Here is an 18,387-nt window from a genome sequence, read left to right on the forward strand (position 1 = left end):
ATCGCTGTTCCAGGTAAAGTTTTTTTTTTCCGTAAAATAATAATAATAATAATAATAATATCAAGGATTATTACCTCCTTCAGTTTCATGCCATACGATTCCTTCAAGAGTTACAGAGGTACCAGGTTCACATGGTCCTAAGCACTCAGGTTCCGTAATAGTCCCCACACTTGTTCCTACGCATACATCAGACATGTCCTGTAACAAAATAAAAACAAATTAATTTTAATATTCCAATTGTCAGTATATAATTAAAATTTTTAAAAATACAAAATAATAACAATAAAAAATCTAGGTACTTTTTAAAGTACAACTAAAATGGAATTCAAAATATTATCCATTCACGAAAACAAGAGTTTACAAGTTTTTGATCGTAAAAAAAAAATATGATAAACATGTATAATTTCAGGTGTAGATTAAAAGAAAAATATAACCATTTAATTGTTAATTCTCGATAAAAACAAAGGTAGTTAATGCATTTCTAAAGTATTTTTTTTTTTTTTTTATAATCCTTAGACACTATTTTATTTATAATAACAGAAAATGACAACTAAATATTCAATGTTTTTAATTCCTATAATAAAAACATACTATTGAAGACACAAAAAAAAACCTACAATATATATGAGAAAATAAAAAACAAATGGTATATAAATAGCTAAACATCGTCTACTTTGTATTGCATATTAAGACCATGTGACTTGTTAGGTCACTTGATTCTACATGTAAATAGTCTCAGTTTTCCACAGCCAACAAAATTCATATAATTTTTTTTTTCCATATATTAACCTAATTTTTTCGAACTGGGACAAAAAATTACTCTACAGATTTTAGAAACGCATTTCAAATTGTTTAGAAATAATATTTAAACTGTCCGAAACTTTCGCTTTGCGGAAATAGAAAAAATTACTTCTAAAAAGAATTGTACTTCGAAAATAGTATTTTTTACTATTGCCATATAAATTCAGAAATTCCGAACAATTTGGAATTTACTTTGAAAGAAGTTAAAAAAAAATTAAAAATTTTACTACAACTCATAAAGAAAATTAATGTTTATTTCCAATTTTTGAGACAATTATTTGATATAGTAGAATGAGGAATAATTTTCAAAAAAAAAAAATTAGCCAAGCAAAAATTACTAACTTAGCAACCTTGCTATATATATGTATATACTCGTAATCCCTCCCTAGTGTCCTTCAACCTGCAAACTCACTAACTTGCCTCTCTAAGCTACCATGATAGAAGTAAGAGACTCTCTAACATGCTTTTTCTATCCTCCCCAATCCCGCGCGTTTCATCATTTCTCAAGCTCTGAATATAATATATAACTGCGCATACAATTTTCCGTATAGCAGTTTTTATTTTGGAATTTATATAAGAAACTGCGTTTACTGAAAAAAATTACAAAAAACAAACATGATTTTGTACTATTTAGTCTCTGAAACGTACCAGTTTTTGACTATACTGAAAATTAGACGTTAATAATTTTTGGGTATTATTTGGTTTCAGAAACTAGTACTAGCTTTACTTTCTGAATATACCAGTTTTTGACCACACTGAAAATAAGTACAGACCTTATTAAATTTCCGTAATATTTGATATTCGTAACTAGTACTAGCTTGTACCAGTTTTTGACCATACTGAAAATTAATATGAACTATGTTAATTTTCGGATATTATTTGGTCAAAAACTGGTACTAACTTTGCTTTCCAATACATACTAGTTTTTGACCAAATAATATTCGAAAATTAATTAGATCTATACTAATACCCAGTATGGTCAAAAACTGGTACTAGTTCTGAAAGCAAAGCTAGTACTAGTTATGAACACCAAATATTATGGAAATTTAATAAGGTCCGTACTAATTTTCAGTATGGTCAAAAACTGGTACGTTTTGAGAGCAAAACTGCTACATTTTGAGAGCATAGCTAGTACCAGTTTTTGTCCAAATAATACCAAAAATTAACATGGTACATAAGTTAACACATAAACCATGTTGATTTTCGATATTATTTGGTCAAAAAAACTGGTACTAGCTTTGCTTTCCGAACTTGTACCAGTTTATGACCAAGTAATATCCGAAAATTAATTAGATCTATACTAATATTCAGTATGGTCAAAAACTGGTACGAGTTCTGAAAGCAAAGCTAGTACTAGTTATAAACACCAAATATTATGGAAATCTAATAAGGTCTGTACTAATTTTCAGTATGGTCAAAAACTGGTACGTTTTGAGAGCAAAACTGCTACATTTTGAGAGCATAGCTAGTACCAGTTTTTGACCAAATAATACCAAAAATTAACATGGTACATAAATTAATACATAAACCATGTTAATTTTCGGATATTATTTGGTCAAAAACTGGTACTAACTTTGCTTTCCGAACTTGTATCAGTTTTTGACCATACTGAAAATTAGTATGAACCTTATTAATCTGCGATACCCAATGGAAAATTACCATTGGTTACGATTGGCTAAATAATGGACCAATGATGATTCCCAATCGCTTTTTTTCTTGTCAAACCATTGGCATCCAATATTGTACCACAATTGGTAAAATCTTGGCATGTTCACGAAGTTGCCAATCATTATGGTCCATCTTCGATTGCCAAAACAAAAAACAGATTCTCAAAAGCTTATGGTTATTAAATGTCTACGAAAACTGGGCAGGTATTTGGAAATCGATCATTGCTTTTCAATAATAGTCCAGTCTTAGTAGTCAAAAATTTGAATATTCATTATTTGTCTTGTCAGCGAAATCAATATTGGATTAATGGCAATATCATCCAAAAATTTTATCAAAAGTCCACTATTGGCAACCAATATATAGTTCGACAAGAAAAAGATACAAAAATTTCATTCAATTCATTTCACGGAGATAATTAAAATATCTCAAGCCAACACTTTTTCGAGATTGAAATTTCAATTTTTCTGCGCGTAAAGTTGTATAATCCGATTTCTAACTATAAAATACGATCGCAAGTTACAAAATGAGATAACATTTTTGCTGTCCAAAAAACCGCATAAGGATGAAAATCGTTTGTATCAACTTTCAAACTTACTTGATTTTTACTTTTAACAGAGCAGATTTCCTAATTTTTTTTTATTTTCTCCAATTGAAATTAGATTTTGTTATTGTCTTTTCTTCTACAATGGACCCTCCCCCCTTCTTATTGGCACTTATGCTTTTTAAAAATAATCATATTTTCCAATATTATTAAATAATTTTGACTGTCATTTATCAGAAGGTATTTACTTAACTCAATGCACATATTTAACAGTGATAAGAAACGACTTAGAAGCACTACTTTGTATAACGCTAATATACTATATATGTAGATAGTAAATACGTGTCTATATAATTTCTTTATCAACATTATTTTGAAAAAAAAGGGAATAAAAAATACACGTATACTATATAGAAGATGTAGCATCTGAAGGTACAGAAAAGTGAGAAGTGTGTGCTGAATTTAAGATAGTGTTAGTTTGCGTTACCCTCGAGGGCGGAGACCGCAGAGTATTGATTTCACCCCCGACCTCCGCTACCACGGTCGTATCCTATCAGCCGTTTCAACCTCTCTCTCTCTCTCTCTCACCCGTTGACGTGCTCACCGGTCAAATATTGCTTGGACTACATACATATGAACACCAACCAATCAATCTGACGGTCCAGCTCGAAATATTTTCACTGAATCGTAAGTGTAAAAAAAAAAATGCGAGGTAAAAGTAACCCATTGAGAAAAAAGAATACTTAGAAAAAAATATATATACCTATAATAAGGAAATAAACATCTACACTCAAAAAACTTGCATTGGTAAAAATAATCACTCTTTTGGGTATAGTTAAAAAAAGTATTTAAAACTATCATATTTAGAATGATTTTGTTTTACTGAAATATTTAGTTAATAGTACTAAATTTAAATAGTTAATTTAAGCCAGTTAAAATTTTGAATATTTTCAGTTGAAATAACTGTCATTTAAATCATTAAAATAACTATTATCAGTTAAATTTACTACAGAAATAGTAGATTTTACTGTTAGTGTAACTATTTTTGAAATTGTTTTTTATACTATAGTTTTTTAACTGGAGCCTCTTGGAACTAGAAGAAATAGTAAATAAAATAAAATTTACCAAGAATTTTTCTGAGTGTACTATTATTGTGACTGCACCAAAAAAACTAAACTCTACATGAAAAAAAATATAAAGTAACTTTTACTATACTTACAAAAGTAAAACCTAAATTGTCCAAAAGTTCTGCACATCTCTAGCAACTTTTGCTTCGGAAATAAGAAAAATTACTCCTAAAATAAGATTTACTACAGAAATAATATTTTTTACTATTTCCAGAGCAAAATTTGTCAGAAATGCATAGAAATTTTAACTAGAGACTCACTTTTTGTTTTTAAATTAGTTAAATTTCATTAATTCGATAGTAAAAAATTTCCCTTTTTTTTCTACTATTATTTAGTTAAATTCTACTAATTGAAAAGTAAAAAGTGAGTCACTAATTCGAATTAGTTAAAATTTTTACTACTTTAGATTTAGAGAGTAGAATCCGAAGACCACGTAAACAATTCCCGACGGTAGAAATGAGTTAGTGGATTTTACTATCTACTAGTGAAAAGGGAATTTAAAGACAAACCAAATTTTAGGTTATGATTAGTGATAATCGTAGCGTCATTAAACATTCATTTTTAAATACACAGCCACACAAAAAACGTTCCAATCTAGGGGGGTCTGACTATGCTGCCGTGCAAAACTGAAAAACCGTAACTTCATTTTTGAATTAGGCTATGTTTTTGAGATTACTGAATCCGAATCCAAGGTCCATTTAACTTTCATGATTCTGCCATAACCTCAAAAAAAGTGTTTTTAATGTGTTTTTTGAAGTTATTGCGGAATCCTGATCTGATGAGATTAAACAGACCTGGGATTCGGATTTAGCGCCCCCAAAAACATATAGCAGTTGCGAAGATATGTACCTAAGAAGCAAAAAAGTTATAGATGTGTATTTTCACTTAAAAATTTCAAAACATAACCTATAATTTTTTGCTTCTTATATACTTTTCTTCGCTTTTGCTATAGACTAAAATTCCCTGATTTTTTTTCAAGATTTATAGAATATTGCAAAAGTAGCGTGGCAACCATCTGATATCTGTATCCATTCTACGAATATTGCATTACACATAAATATGATTGTAACGACCAATAATTTCTATCATTATTATCAATATCTATCTGTATTCGGCACTTTTCTTTTATATGAAGCATTCAATATCAAAATGACCCCCCCCCCTAGAAAACAATTGTCAGTATGAGACAATTTTTAAGTGTAAAAAGAAAGCTTAAATATTCTAGTTTTTATTGCCGTAAAATTTATAATTGACATTTCAGAGGATTTTGAGAAATTTAATAAAAATTTACAGACATTTCTCAAAAGTTAAAATATAAAATGACTATAAGTTTTTATTTCAAAATCCTCTAAAATGTCCATTATAAACTTTACGGAAATAAAAAAACAAGAATATTTACGTTTTCTGTGTATATAGATTTGATCAAAATCTGAAACAATGTGTTTTGGTATATTTGAATGGTTAATTTTTAAATTAAATTTTTAATATAAATGAGAAAGTATTTATTTTTGTATCGATTTTAAGGAATCGCTCTAAGAATTTGGTATACACTCTTTCAAAATGTAAAAATGAAGCCTTGAGTTCATTGGACAAACTAATCCGCGCAAAAATTCTTCAAATTTTGGAAAAATCAAACACGTTTGGTTTGGACTAAATTTAACCCAAAAGTACTGGCCCATCTATAGGCACTTTTTAGATATTAATTCCACATTATTTTCTGAATAATTTAAACCTAAGATGAAAAAAATCCGTAGACGGATTTTTCAATAAAAATGATTTTTGTGTATTTTTAACTTTTTATAGTAAATTTTTTACTTTGAAACAGTTGAATAATTATCAATTCGATTACTGTTCGCTCAAAAATGTCAAAAGCTAGCAGTCATGAAGAAAAACCCGTTCCTTTTTTGTTTCGGAAAAACGTCGAAACATTGAATTTTAATTCTGACACTTCTAAATTGAATACTCGCCAACTTGAAAAAGAATTTATACAAATCGAGTTTATTCAAAAATCCCTCTACTAATGTTTTTCATCTTAGATTCAAATTACTCAGAAAATAATGTGGAATTAATATCTGAAGAGAGCCGAGATGGGCCAGTACTTTTGGGTTAAAGTTTTGGCAAATTTTTCTCAACTCGTTTTACCATTCTAAAGTTTAGAATTTTAAAAACTACTAATAAAAGTAAATCATTGGAGAAATTCGGGGTTCCTTAAATTTAGTCTTATAGAATTTTGAGAAAATTTTGATAATTATTACTATGTGATTTATTTAAGGAGGATTATTAACCTTTGATGACACTACTCATTCCAATCTCGACATAGTGCGATTCCAAGTGAGATTTTGACTTTTTCGGAGTAGGTTAACCGATTGCAATGAAACTTTGGAATTTTGTTATATATAGTAAGACTAATCTTTAACGTAAATTTCAGCCTAAAATATTTGTTAGTTTACGAGATTTGCAATAATAACAAAAAATTTAAAACTGCTATATCTTCCGTTCTAATAAACGGATTGAGGTCTACTTTTTTTTAAAATGTCAAGGAAAATGAGAGGAATAAATCTCTTTCAGAACATTTTTTTATAATTTTACAACTAAAAAAATTATTAAATAATAATTGAATAACTTTCGCGCGACTATCTAAAATTCAATCACTTAAAAGCTAAAATGATCTTACCTGTGTTTTCTTTAATGTTCCAAAGGATTTTTATTGTAAATGTAAGTTTAACTTAAGAAATTTTATTAATTTATTAGTATAAACAATTGAGATTTCTGCTAGTTGACGTGCAGACGACATTGCGCACGCAGCATTCTCACATAGCCAACTGACGTGATTCGTGGACTAAATTGGCTATGTGAGAATGCTGCGTGCGCAATGTCGTCTGCACGTCAACTAGCAGAAATCTCAATTGTTTATACTAATAAATTAATAAAATTTCTTAAGTTAAACTTACATTTACAATAAAAATCCTTTGGAACATTAAAGAAAACACAGGTAAGATCATTTTAGCTTTTAAGTGATTGAATTTTAGATAGTCGCGCGAAAGTTATTCAATTATTATTTAATAATTTTTTTAGTTGTAAAATTATAAAAAAATGTTCTGAAAGAGATTTATTCCTCTCATTTTCCTTGACATTTTAAAAAAAAGTAGACCTCAATCCGTTTATTAGAACGGAAGATATAGCAGTTTTAAATTTTTTGTTATTATTGCAAATCTCGTAAACTAACAAATATTTTAGGCTGAAATTTACGTTAAAGATTAGTCTTACTATATATAACAAAATTCCAAAGTTTCATTGCAATCGGTTAACCTACTCCGAAAAAGTCAAAATCTCACTTGGAATCGCACCATAAGTAATAACAAGTGAATGACTCAATTGATGAATCATTAAATATATTTATTTTCTGATATTAAAATTATAAATATAAGAATTCTTATTCTTAAGCAAGGATTTTTAAAAATAAAAAAAAAGTACCACTTGGTTCGTTACACACGGAGAAAATTTTGGTGCATCAGACGCTTAATCTATGGTAGAAGTGCGTTGTACTATGGGTTAAGGGCAACTGTTATCGTGATTTGGTGGGTCTGAAGAATTGTAGGGGACATCAGACGCACCATAGGGGACATAACTTGCCCCAAACCGGGATAACTGATGTCCAATTTTAAAATACAAGAGTTTCTTTACTAACCAATACAACCGGTGCACCAAAAATTTTCCGTGCAGTAAGTAAAGATACAATTTTGCTTATTTTAATACCAAAATGGATTAAAATTAGCAAAATTGGATTAAAATAATAAGCGTTGCAGCTTATTTTAATGCCTTTTAATTTTCTGTGAAGGGACCTATCCCCGAAATAACATTAGGCTCAGTTTTCCGTGCACCGTACATGAAAGCTAAGCCTAATATTATTTCGGAGATAGGTCCCTTCTCTCGTGGAGCGTCACATATAATGAAAAATATAGGAATTAAAAAAGCATAAAACACAAACCTTGAGTTCAGATTTAGGACATGTCTTGAGTTTTTTGGCAGGTGGTGGACTGTCTGAACTATCCATTGATTCATCCGCAAGATTGCAAATTGAATGTGATCCAGGTACAGAAGCTACTTTAGTTTGTTCAGGTTTTGCAGCGGATCCTGCCGCAGCTGTAGCACTAGCTGGACTTGCAGGAGGACATGGTGCACCAACGGTATTAGTAGTCGTTGTACTAGTTCCTTGATTACCCGAAAATCCTCCTGTTCTCGAACTTGACGGTGGTCCTTGTGGTTGTTGCTGTTGTGGCGCAATTGCCGCAGGGGTAGGCCCTTGTGTTTGATTATTAGCACTTCCAGCAACAGCAGCAACTGCCGATGACGACGATGAACCAGACGAAGTTGGCGGTGATAAAGAACACGATGTGGTATTAATGGCATTAGTTGACGACGAAGACGAAGAAGATGACGTCGACGACGACAACGACGACGACGTAACGGTAGATGGAGTACATGAGGAAGCTAATGAGGAAGATGCTGATGTTACCGAACATGTGGTAAGAGTATTTGTCGATGTCACCATATTAGAGGTAGTAACGCAAGAAGAAATGGAGGACGTGTGATTCTGTGGCGATCTTGTCGTACCATTCATTTCAGGTTTACTTTGTTGTGTGACATGATTACTCTGTGATTTCTCGTGCTTATCTCTTGTTTTATCCCTACGATGTCCACTTGAACCACGTTTCGATCCTGGCGTTGAATTATTATTACCAGTCGCCGACGTTGAACCTGGTGTGTGGCTTGATTTATTTTTACTAGACACTGATTGACTTTGATTGCTATCAGTGGAATTTAAATTTTGGGCGGAAGATGTATTGGACGTTGAGGATGTTGATGATGATGAGGATGATGAGGAATTTGAATTTGATGAAATACTTCCATCTTGTACAATACCATTCATTTCGTTGGATTTGACAATTTCGTGTTTAGCCTCGCTGGTCTTGGTCCCGGGTTTAGTGCGTTTGATCTTCATTTTGAGGCCCTTATCAACAGTGGCTGAATGTTCAACAGCCATCTTGCCGGAAAGTCCGGCGTTGGTACTATTATTGTTGTTATTGTTACTGTTGTTATTATTAACGCTACTTCCACTTCCGCTGCTAACACCGCTTATTGGGTGTTTTGTTGAACCTATCAATGAGTGATTGCCACTGGTACTTTCCAACGGTACTTCCACTAGTGAAGTACCGTTGGAGGAAGAATTAAGACTACTTGTATTTTGAATTTGATGACTCGTGGTATTTGTTGCTGCCGAGGCAGGCGTAGAAGCCATGCCGGTCCCCGAACTCAATTTCTCGTCTCTCGTCTTCTCAATGTCTGCATCCAGATCGATAATAAGATCTCCTATTCCAATATCCCATTCATTGTCGTCGTACTCAAAGTTGTTGGACGCATTCGTGGCGGCCGGATCCAGTTCCCCGGCGTGCGCAGCCACTGTGCTTGTTTTCTGGTCCCCTCTTTGCGGCTGTTGACGGTGACCCGTCTTCTCACGAGATTGATGATGTCGATGATGATGATCTTTACCTCCAGTACGCTCTTGTTTTCGTTGATTATTACTAGAACTACTTCCACCACCGCCACCACCACCGACACACGGTGACGGTCCTTTACGGTTTACGTTAGGGAGGCGACCGCCTAGTGGCGTGGTCGCCATGCCCTTGGAAACGTTTCCCCGGCGCCCGCCAGCCTGGTCAACGATCGCCCAACTTTTCTCGTCGATCTCAAATTGCACCAAGTTGTACCTTGGTTAGCAGCTCTTTTACTCCAACCACCTCCCGCAAGAGCCACTTCTTCCATCGAACACATCACTTCCCGACTACTCTATTTTAACTAGCCCTGATATTACGCACCTCTTCTCGGTTCTCGTCTCTTACTTTCGTTTTTCTTTTTTACTACTCTATTCTCCTATTACATAGAAATTTTTTTGTTTTTTATTTTCAATTCTTATCGTTTTGTTTTCAAATCACACGTGTAATATTTCCATTCCTCTTTTAATTACCATTTAATATTTATTTAATTCTTCAATTTTATTCCTCCATTATCACTTCCTCGTCTCCCTCAAAGAATGACAAAATCTGAAAAAATAATTACACCAAATGTTATTTTACGTCTAAATGAATTTCAAAGAATTCTAATTTAACTGAATTTTTGATTTCAATGTTTATTTTTTTTTTATTTGTACAAAAATTGTCATTTTGATAGAATTCTAAAAAAAAAAGGCCAGTTTCTTATATTTTGACAGAACTTTCGTTTATTCGAAAGAAAGAAGAAAAGAACTTTCCAATAGAAAGATTACAACGCAATTACGACCTTTAAACTGCTAGGTGGTAGAAAAATTACGCTTAATACTTTTCTCGGTCTGTCAGACCGCATTTTCTTTTTTTTTTTTTGTTTTTCTAGTCACTTTTGACTAATTCAACTGCGCTGATTTGTTTATTAAATGAATTAGTAATCGTTTTAACTAATCTATAGTTAAAAATTACTAATTTTTATTAGAAAACTACTAATTCATTTAATAAGGTTAGTATTTGATTTAGTTAGGTTACTATATCAATGAGTAAACTTTACTAAATGAATTATTAGTTTTCTACTATAAATTAGGCATTTTTGACTAAAAATTAGTTATTGTTGACTAAAAATTAGTCAAAACAGTTACTAATTAATTCAATGAACGAATCGGCGCAGTTAAATCATTCTAAAGTGACTAAATCAGATTTAGAGAGTATTTAGGTTATGTACAACATTTTCATTGTCGGTCTGAGAGACCGCTATAGTAGTTTAAGTGTTAAATTTGATCAAATATAAATCTACTGAAAGGCTAAAATTTCTATTGTACTTTACAACAAAGTAATAAACAAAAAATATCTAAATAGCGGTCTGAGAGACCTCTACGGTAGTTAAAGTGTTAAATTTGACCAAATATAAATCTACTGAAAGGCTAAAACTTCTATTGTACTTTAAAACAAAGTAATAAACAAAAAAAGGTTTAAATAGCGGTCTGAGCGACCGCTATGGTAGTTTAAGTATTAAATTTAACCAAATATAAAGCTACTGAAAAGCTGAATTTTCTATTGTACAAAATAATATTTATTTTCTACTAATTTTTTTTTCTCAATTATTTATAGATTTTTAAATAATATCATTTCTAAAATCTTTTTATGTTTTATACATTCTGTATATTTTTGAAAATAAAAAACGCTGATAAGGAAGTGTAAACAATTCGAAACTAGTAAACGAGAAATTATAAATATATTATCTAAAAATCAAAAATAATCGTATACAAGGCATTTTCATTAAAAAAAATTAATTTAAAAAACAATTTTAACAAAAGGCAAATATCAAATATACAATAATGTTAATAAATTATTCGATTAAAATTCGTTAAAATTGATAAAATTTAAATTCGTTACAAAATATTTCTGTCGAATCATAAAGTAAAATTAAAATTACATCTGTTTAAACAAATTAACATAGAGCCCAGAGATTTTAACTGATTAAAATGTTTTTTTTTATGTTGATTTTATAAAGATAATAAAATTCTACATCTCTAATTTTGTTTTTTTTGAAACATGCTTTTATAATTGATAAAATTTATTTGATTTATAATTGATTATTAATTGATAAATTTGAAAAAAAAATGTTTTCTATTTAAAATTAGTATAATATTATTATAACTATTATATATAAATACAAACTAATAAAATGTAATATATATATATTTTGTTAATAGTCATATATTAATTTTAAAGAGGTCACCAAAAAGTGTTTTATAATTACTTGGTCAAAAATTATGAAAGTAAATTAGGTGCATTAAAGAAAATATATCAATAAAACATATAAACGACTAAAAATATAACAAGACAGTAAATTCGTTAATTAACGTTTATTTCAAAACATTACAAATTTTAAAAGTTAACTAAATCGAGTAGATTTTTTTTGTTGAGAAATTAATTAAAAACCAAATATTGCAACTGTTATGTGAAATTTGTTTGAAATTAGTTATTAGAAATTATTTATTGTAAATTTGAATATTTATATTTTAAATTAAATGAAAAAATATTATAAATAATAAAAATAAATAAAAAAAAAAAAAATTGAAATCACTATTTAAAATAAAACTATTTTATTATTTATTAATTTTCCATAGGCAAAATAAAAATAATAATAATAAATATAAAAAATAAAAAAAAATTTTTTTCCTAACCTGCATTAATAAATTAGTGTCAATTATTTGAATTTTAGAAAATAATGGATTTTTTGTTCAATAAAAAAAACAAAAAAACAATAATTTTGTGAAATTATTCTTGTTCAGCATAAAAAGAAAGTTTAATTATAATCTATGGTTAAGTGAAAAAAAAATTTTAAAACTGTTTTTAATTTGAAAAAATTAATTCTGACTCGATTGCGTGTCAGAATATCAATTTCGTGCACGAAAAATCTCTTAAACTTAATATCAAATTAAATTTCCCCCAAAAAAAAGGTTTTAATTAAAACAATGATTAAATTAAAGAATAATTAAAGTAAATAAAAATTTTTCCATTTAATTTGTAAAATTTTGCGTGCGTTAATTTGTTCATTATATTTTTTATATTTTTATATTTCAAGGGTTCTTTTAAAACCCGTGTACTAAATAAATAAATAAATAAAAAAAATATATTTTTTTATATTTTATGGTTCAAAATGTGTCCTAATCCCAATTCAATTTAACAGGCAATTAATAAAAAAAATAAAGATAAAAATTATAATTAAATTCTATATTAAAATATAGAAATAAAATTTATATATGTTTATTTATTTATAGTATCTATTAATAAAAATATTAAATTTTTTTTTTCAATATTTTTTGTATAGAAATTTTTATGTTAATTAAGTACTTTTTATAATTAAAATTATAGTAATTTCTATAGTTAACATAACCCTATAAATGTACTTAATAGTGATTTGTCAACGAGTTCATGTTCAAATCACTGTCAAGTAGAATTAAGTTGAATTTTTTTTTTAATTTTATTTTACCAAAAACAAGTTTTGTACATATAGGAATTTTCTGATATATATATAAGTGCTTTTATTAAAATAAAAAAAAATTCTGTTAACGTTATTCCACTTTTTATATGACATTTGCAATAAATAAAAGAAAAAAAAAAAAAAAAAAAAAAAAAATAGAAAACTTCTATTATAAAAATAGCAAATATTTATTGTTAGTGACTAAAGCTACTCATAATTCCCCCTACTCTATTTTTATAAATCTTATTTAAATACTTCTGATGATTAACGCGAAAAAAAAATTTCCTTTTTAAAACAGAAAAAAAACAAAACAAAAATTCATATCGAATTTCAAAATTTCGAATAACTATGTATTTTTAATTGTCCGAAATTCCAATAATATTTAAATATTTATTTTATCGAAATATTCAACAAAAAAAAAAAAAATCGAATGTTAATTCAAAATAAAATACCAAACAGTTCGAATGTCAATAAATAATTATAAAATAGCCAAAGAATTGAATGTTTGTTTTAATAGAATATATAATCAAAAAGTTCCAATGTTTATTTTATCGAATTTCCAAAAGTTCGAATAACCATTTGATCAAATAGCAAGAGAAGCAAAAAGTTGATAAAAAAAAAATAAAACATTTTTAGAATCAATAAGTATATAAAAAACATAAAAAAAAAGAAAAGAATTTTTTTTTCAAAAAAGAGGTGCAACAAGATTTAACTATTTTATTAATAGACCACGAGCCCCAAAAATTTGTTTCCCTTTTTTTTTTGGCAAATGTTAAGAATTTTCAATAAATCCCAAAATTATTATAAACATATTTTTACAAATATAATATAAAAATTTAAATTTTTTAATTCGTAATTCAATTATTTAATTTTTTTTTTTAATGTAATAAATTAGGGTTTTTATTTTATATTTCTAATTTTAACGAGGAAAATATTTAGTTTTAAAAACATAAAACAAAGCATCCATGGGGAAACCATTGTGTGTATATATATATACACTTAAGGAATCCTTATACCCATAACTTGTAGTACATTTCATATTGATTTTTCTCAAGTTTAAAATTTCTTGTATGATTACTTTTTCTCTCTCATTTTCTTGTGAAACAGTAAAATAATTTTTTATTTTCTTTCCCCCCCACCCCCAAGCAATTAAGTAATTTCTTTCACACACACATACACGAAAAAAATGTGTGAAATACAAGTATTGAGAATTAGTACACTAACAGTTGAGTAGTGGAATGGTAGTTGTCGGAAAGGAAGGTGGTTAATGGAGAGCGAAAAACGAAAGCAGAGCCTATGTTCGTTAAAGAGTCTCTGTAACTCAACATAGATCATGGAGAGGTGTTGTCGTCCTCGTCGTTGTCATCACTATAGCGCGTGCGCGAAGAATTCTGTTGGTGAGAATATATCCAACCAAACTAAAGAGTCAAGTTTATTTAACACAAAGAATCCCCCAAAAAATAAAAATAATAATAATCAAAATAAAACCATCAATTCGATTAAAGAACACAAATTCTTTGTATATAGTTAAATACAAAATATTTCGAATAATTTGTTGTTTTTTTTTCAAGGGTCACGTTAATTTTTATTCCTAGCATATATTATTAAAAAAAAAAAAAAAGAAATGAAACTGAATTTTAAGAATAGACTCAAGAAGAGGAAAGGAAAAAAAAAAAAATTCTTATGACATTCTTGTTACTCACCATCATGCACATTTGAGCGTCACACTTGGTTCAATCTTGTCTTTCGATATAGCAATAGGAAAATATCCTCCCACAGACAAGTAGTCGAGTAATCCACATAAGTGTATGGTAATCCACAGTATTAAAGTAATCCACAAAAGTGTAGTAATCCTCAATAGCACAGTAATCCACGTATAGTAATATATAATGCACAGAGTAGAGAATATATCACTCACACATAGGTAAAAATCAGGTTTTGCTGCGACGCACTCTAGTACACATACAAGAGAAACATCAGCCAATCACAGATAGAGCTCAACCTTCCTGAACCAAAGAGCAACCTGACATCCGCCTATATCACTTTTTTTCGTCGATGATTTTTTTTTTTTTTTTTTTTTTATTTCACTTTGGAAATAAAATTAACTTTTTTCACCGACACTTGTATTTTTTAAATTTCCTCTTTATTAATGATGTTAATCATTCTAGATACACTAAAATAAAAATTGTAACAATCATATCCGGAAGCACCTTTCCGATTTTCCGCACACACCCTTTTTACTAGGTAGCGACGCGCGCGCACACCACTTTCTGTCGCACTATCGTAAAGCGGCTTGAACACATATATACACCAAAAAAACACACATATATATATATATACACAAGAAGCGCGCACACAAATCCAATTCCAGGCGCCTAGCCTCTTCTTGCACACGTCAGGACACGATTTAACCGACACGCGTGCCTCTACAGTCAATAACTGGTTTTTTCAAACGAGGCGAAAGGACAAAAGAATTATTTTTCAAATGTCGATTTTAAATAAAAAAAAAAACCCAGAAAAAGAAAACAAAAAAAATCCAATCTTGGAATTTTGATCACGCAGTTTGCGGTCGATCACGGCTTGTCAGGAGCGCTATCGCGCGTCTCCACTCACCGGTTTCTCTCTCTCTTCTTCGTGTTAACTCTGTCCTCTTCCTCTCTGTGTGAATTTCACTCCTACAGTCTAAACCCCTCCCCAATACACAAAAACCCTCAATAAACCTCTCACTCTTTTATTCAATCTTTCCATAAGTATGTCTCAATGTATCTCTCATCTGAGGATTTTTTTTTTTAAATATTCATTTCCCCTTTTTCCCCCCCTCATAGAGAATCTTTTTTTTTCTTTTTTTTAACAATTAGAAGACGCAGAAACGCTTGGCGTCGAGGAGTCTCAGTTAATAGTTCGATCTCTTTTTCTTAACAGTTGTGTTCTCACTCCCTCTTGTCGGTTCGCTGTACTAAACTGACTGCCGACGCCGTTAACGAAAATTTTGTTCAATCCTTTTTTTTAAAATGTTCAGTTTCACTATACACAATTCACTAGACGTTATTTTGAAAAAAAAAATATTTAACACTTTGTGTGTCCAGTGCAAATGACAGTTGTGTATGTTTGGCAATTTGCACAGATTAGTTATCTGCTATATATAAGCCTTGTAAAAAAGCCAACACTGACTTACTGTCTATGAACGACACATGGCCGCTACGGGCCTCCGCACAGATCGGAATAACTCGGCTGTTTTCGTTCATCAGGGGCGAATCAACTATTTTTTTTCCCCCAAAAAGTAGGGGAAAAAAAAAATTTTCCACTCATTTTTTTTTAATTATTAATGTATTACTTATAGGGTATGGAAAATAAAATAAATAATAAAAAAAGTATAATTAAGAATTTTTCAATATTTACAAAAATCTTCAATTAATATTATCCTTTAAGATATGTTTTTAATTAATAAACTTCCTTTTTCAATAAGGAGATATAGATTTGGATATGAATAGGAAAAACTTGTCTATTGTCTTAATATTGCGCTACATTTAAGGCAAGGAATCTGCAAAATTTTGATAATAGGCCCCTTGATAAAATATTGCAGGAGTCAATACTGAATGATAATTGAATATGTATTCCCGTGAGCACACAAATATTTCTATATATATATATGTATGTATATACATAGAAATATTTCTGTGTTGTATATATATAGTTATATACCTATAAAAATGAATATTCGGTGTAATCAAAGATATGTATTGCAATTAAAAAAAATTAATATATTAATCATTATTAGTCATCGCGGATTAAAATCAGATTTTTTAATGACACAAATCGAAATTACATAGAAACATTCTATTGTATTCAATGCAATACATTAAAAATACTGGAAAGAAGCAATTTTTCCTTATATTCTATTCACTAAAATGGATAGTATTTTTGTTTTTCTTTAATTATTTTTAGTATAACGAATTTATTCTTAGGTATAACAAAATATAAATAAAAAAAAAAAAAAAAAAAAAAACCCCATAAAAGCCATATTCGCATTAGCGTTCACGCAAAAATAATCCTTATTCTCAAATCAACAAAGTGTGAATTGAAATTTTTTTTTTTATACATTTTTTCTTAAAAGAAATTAATATTATTTACAGAGAGAGAGAGAAAAAGAAAGGATGTTGTTTTTTCAGTTTTTTTATTAGTGTGGAATATTAAATTTTCAAAAAACTAATTCCTCGTTAAATCGAAAAATTTATAAATTCATCGTATTTATTTAAATTATGAAAATTAAATAAATTATTATTTAATTATTTATTTAATTATTAATAAATAAAATTAAGAAATCCGACTTTTATATTGTGCAAATTAATAATAATAATAATAAAATGATAATAGTAATAATAATAGTAATAATAATAATAATGATAATAGTAATAATAATAAAAATAATAATAATAATAATAATAATACCTAATAAATAATTAAATTACAGTCTCTAGTGATTGACCATATAATAATGTCTAAATGTAGATTTTATTATAATTTTTATCATTTATGGATAAAAAAAATGTCATTTAATAATAAATTATAATTTATTTACTTGCTTGATTCTCAAACAATCAGAATTTCATTTTTTTCAATAGAAAAACTGATAAAAGTAGTGAAACAAGCAATTATTTAAGTTGAATAAATATTTACTTTGTTTTTTTCTTAATATAAATAATGTATGTATATACAGATTCATACAAGGCTGACAATTAGGTTGTACTCACAATGTACTGCATGTAAACAATTCTTTAAGCTGTGTCCACAATGGTCTTGTAAGGCAATTCAACTTTGTGACGTCACTCTACTACGTCACAACTTGAATAAAGGTGCTTTTATACCTCTAGTATTTTGGTCAAGCAATCGGCTGAATTGAATTTTCACTGAGGAATCACTGAATTTGATTGGCTCTAACAAAATTCAATTTTCACGGTGAAAATCCACCAAAATACTGAAGGTATAAAAGAACCTTTACAATGGATGTTTTCGGGAGTTGCTGACAGTAAAAAATTACCCAATCAGAATAAACATGCTGATGGATCAGCCAATCACAACTCCCGAAAACACACAGAGAAACTTGCGAAATGTGACATTTGTCCAGTGGACAAATATTGGTGAAGGGGAAGTGTCACATATGAGAGGTTTCACTATAAACATTCTACCTTTCCATCTCTGAATTTTGTAGTTTGGCAGTCA

At 29.0% G+C, this 18,387-nt stretch overlaps 1 protein-coding gene across 1 annotated transcript in view; it reads right to left on the minus strand.

Annotated features, from left to right (window-relative positions):
• LOC127281258 (zinc finger protein 609-like) overlaps positions 1-16,373 on the minus strand; it is a 29,003-nt gene extending 12,630 nt beyond the window's left edge. Inside the window, exons 1-3 of the mRNA XM_051304879.1 lie at positions 14,871-16,373; positions 8,126-10,238; positions 75-198 (exon numbers count right to left, since the gene is read on the minus strand). Coding sequence (XP_051160836.1) covers positions 75-198; positions 8,126-9,817 — 1,816 coding nt within the window. The 5' untranslated portion in view covers positions 9,818-10,238; positions 14,871-16,373. The remainder of the gene's footprint in view (positions 1-74; positions 199-8,125; positions 10,239-14,870) is intronic.
• Positions 16,374-18,387: the final 2,014 nt, after the last annotated feature.

The sequence above is a fragment of the Leptopilina boulardi genome, unplaced genomic scaffold (assembly GCF_019393585.1).
Source record: "Leptopilina boulardi isolate dan_hultmark-lab unplaced genomic scaffold, ZJU_Lbou_2.1 LbouV2_266, whole genome shotgun sequence".
Lineage (NCBI taxonomy): Eukaryota > Metazoa > Arthropoda > Insecta > Hymenoptera > Figitidae > Leptopilina > Leptopilina boulardi.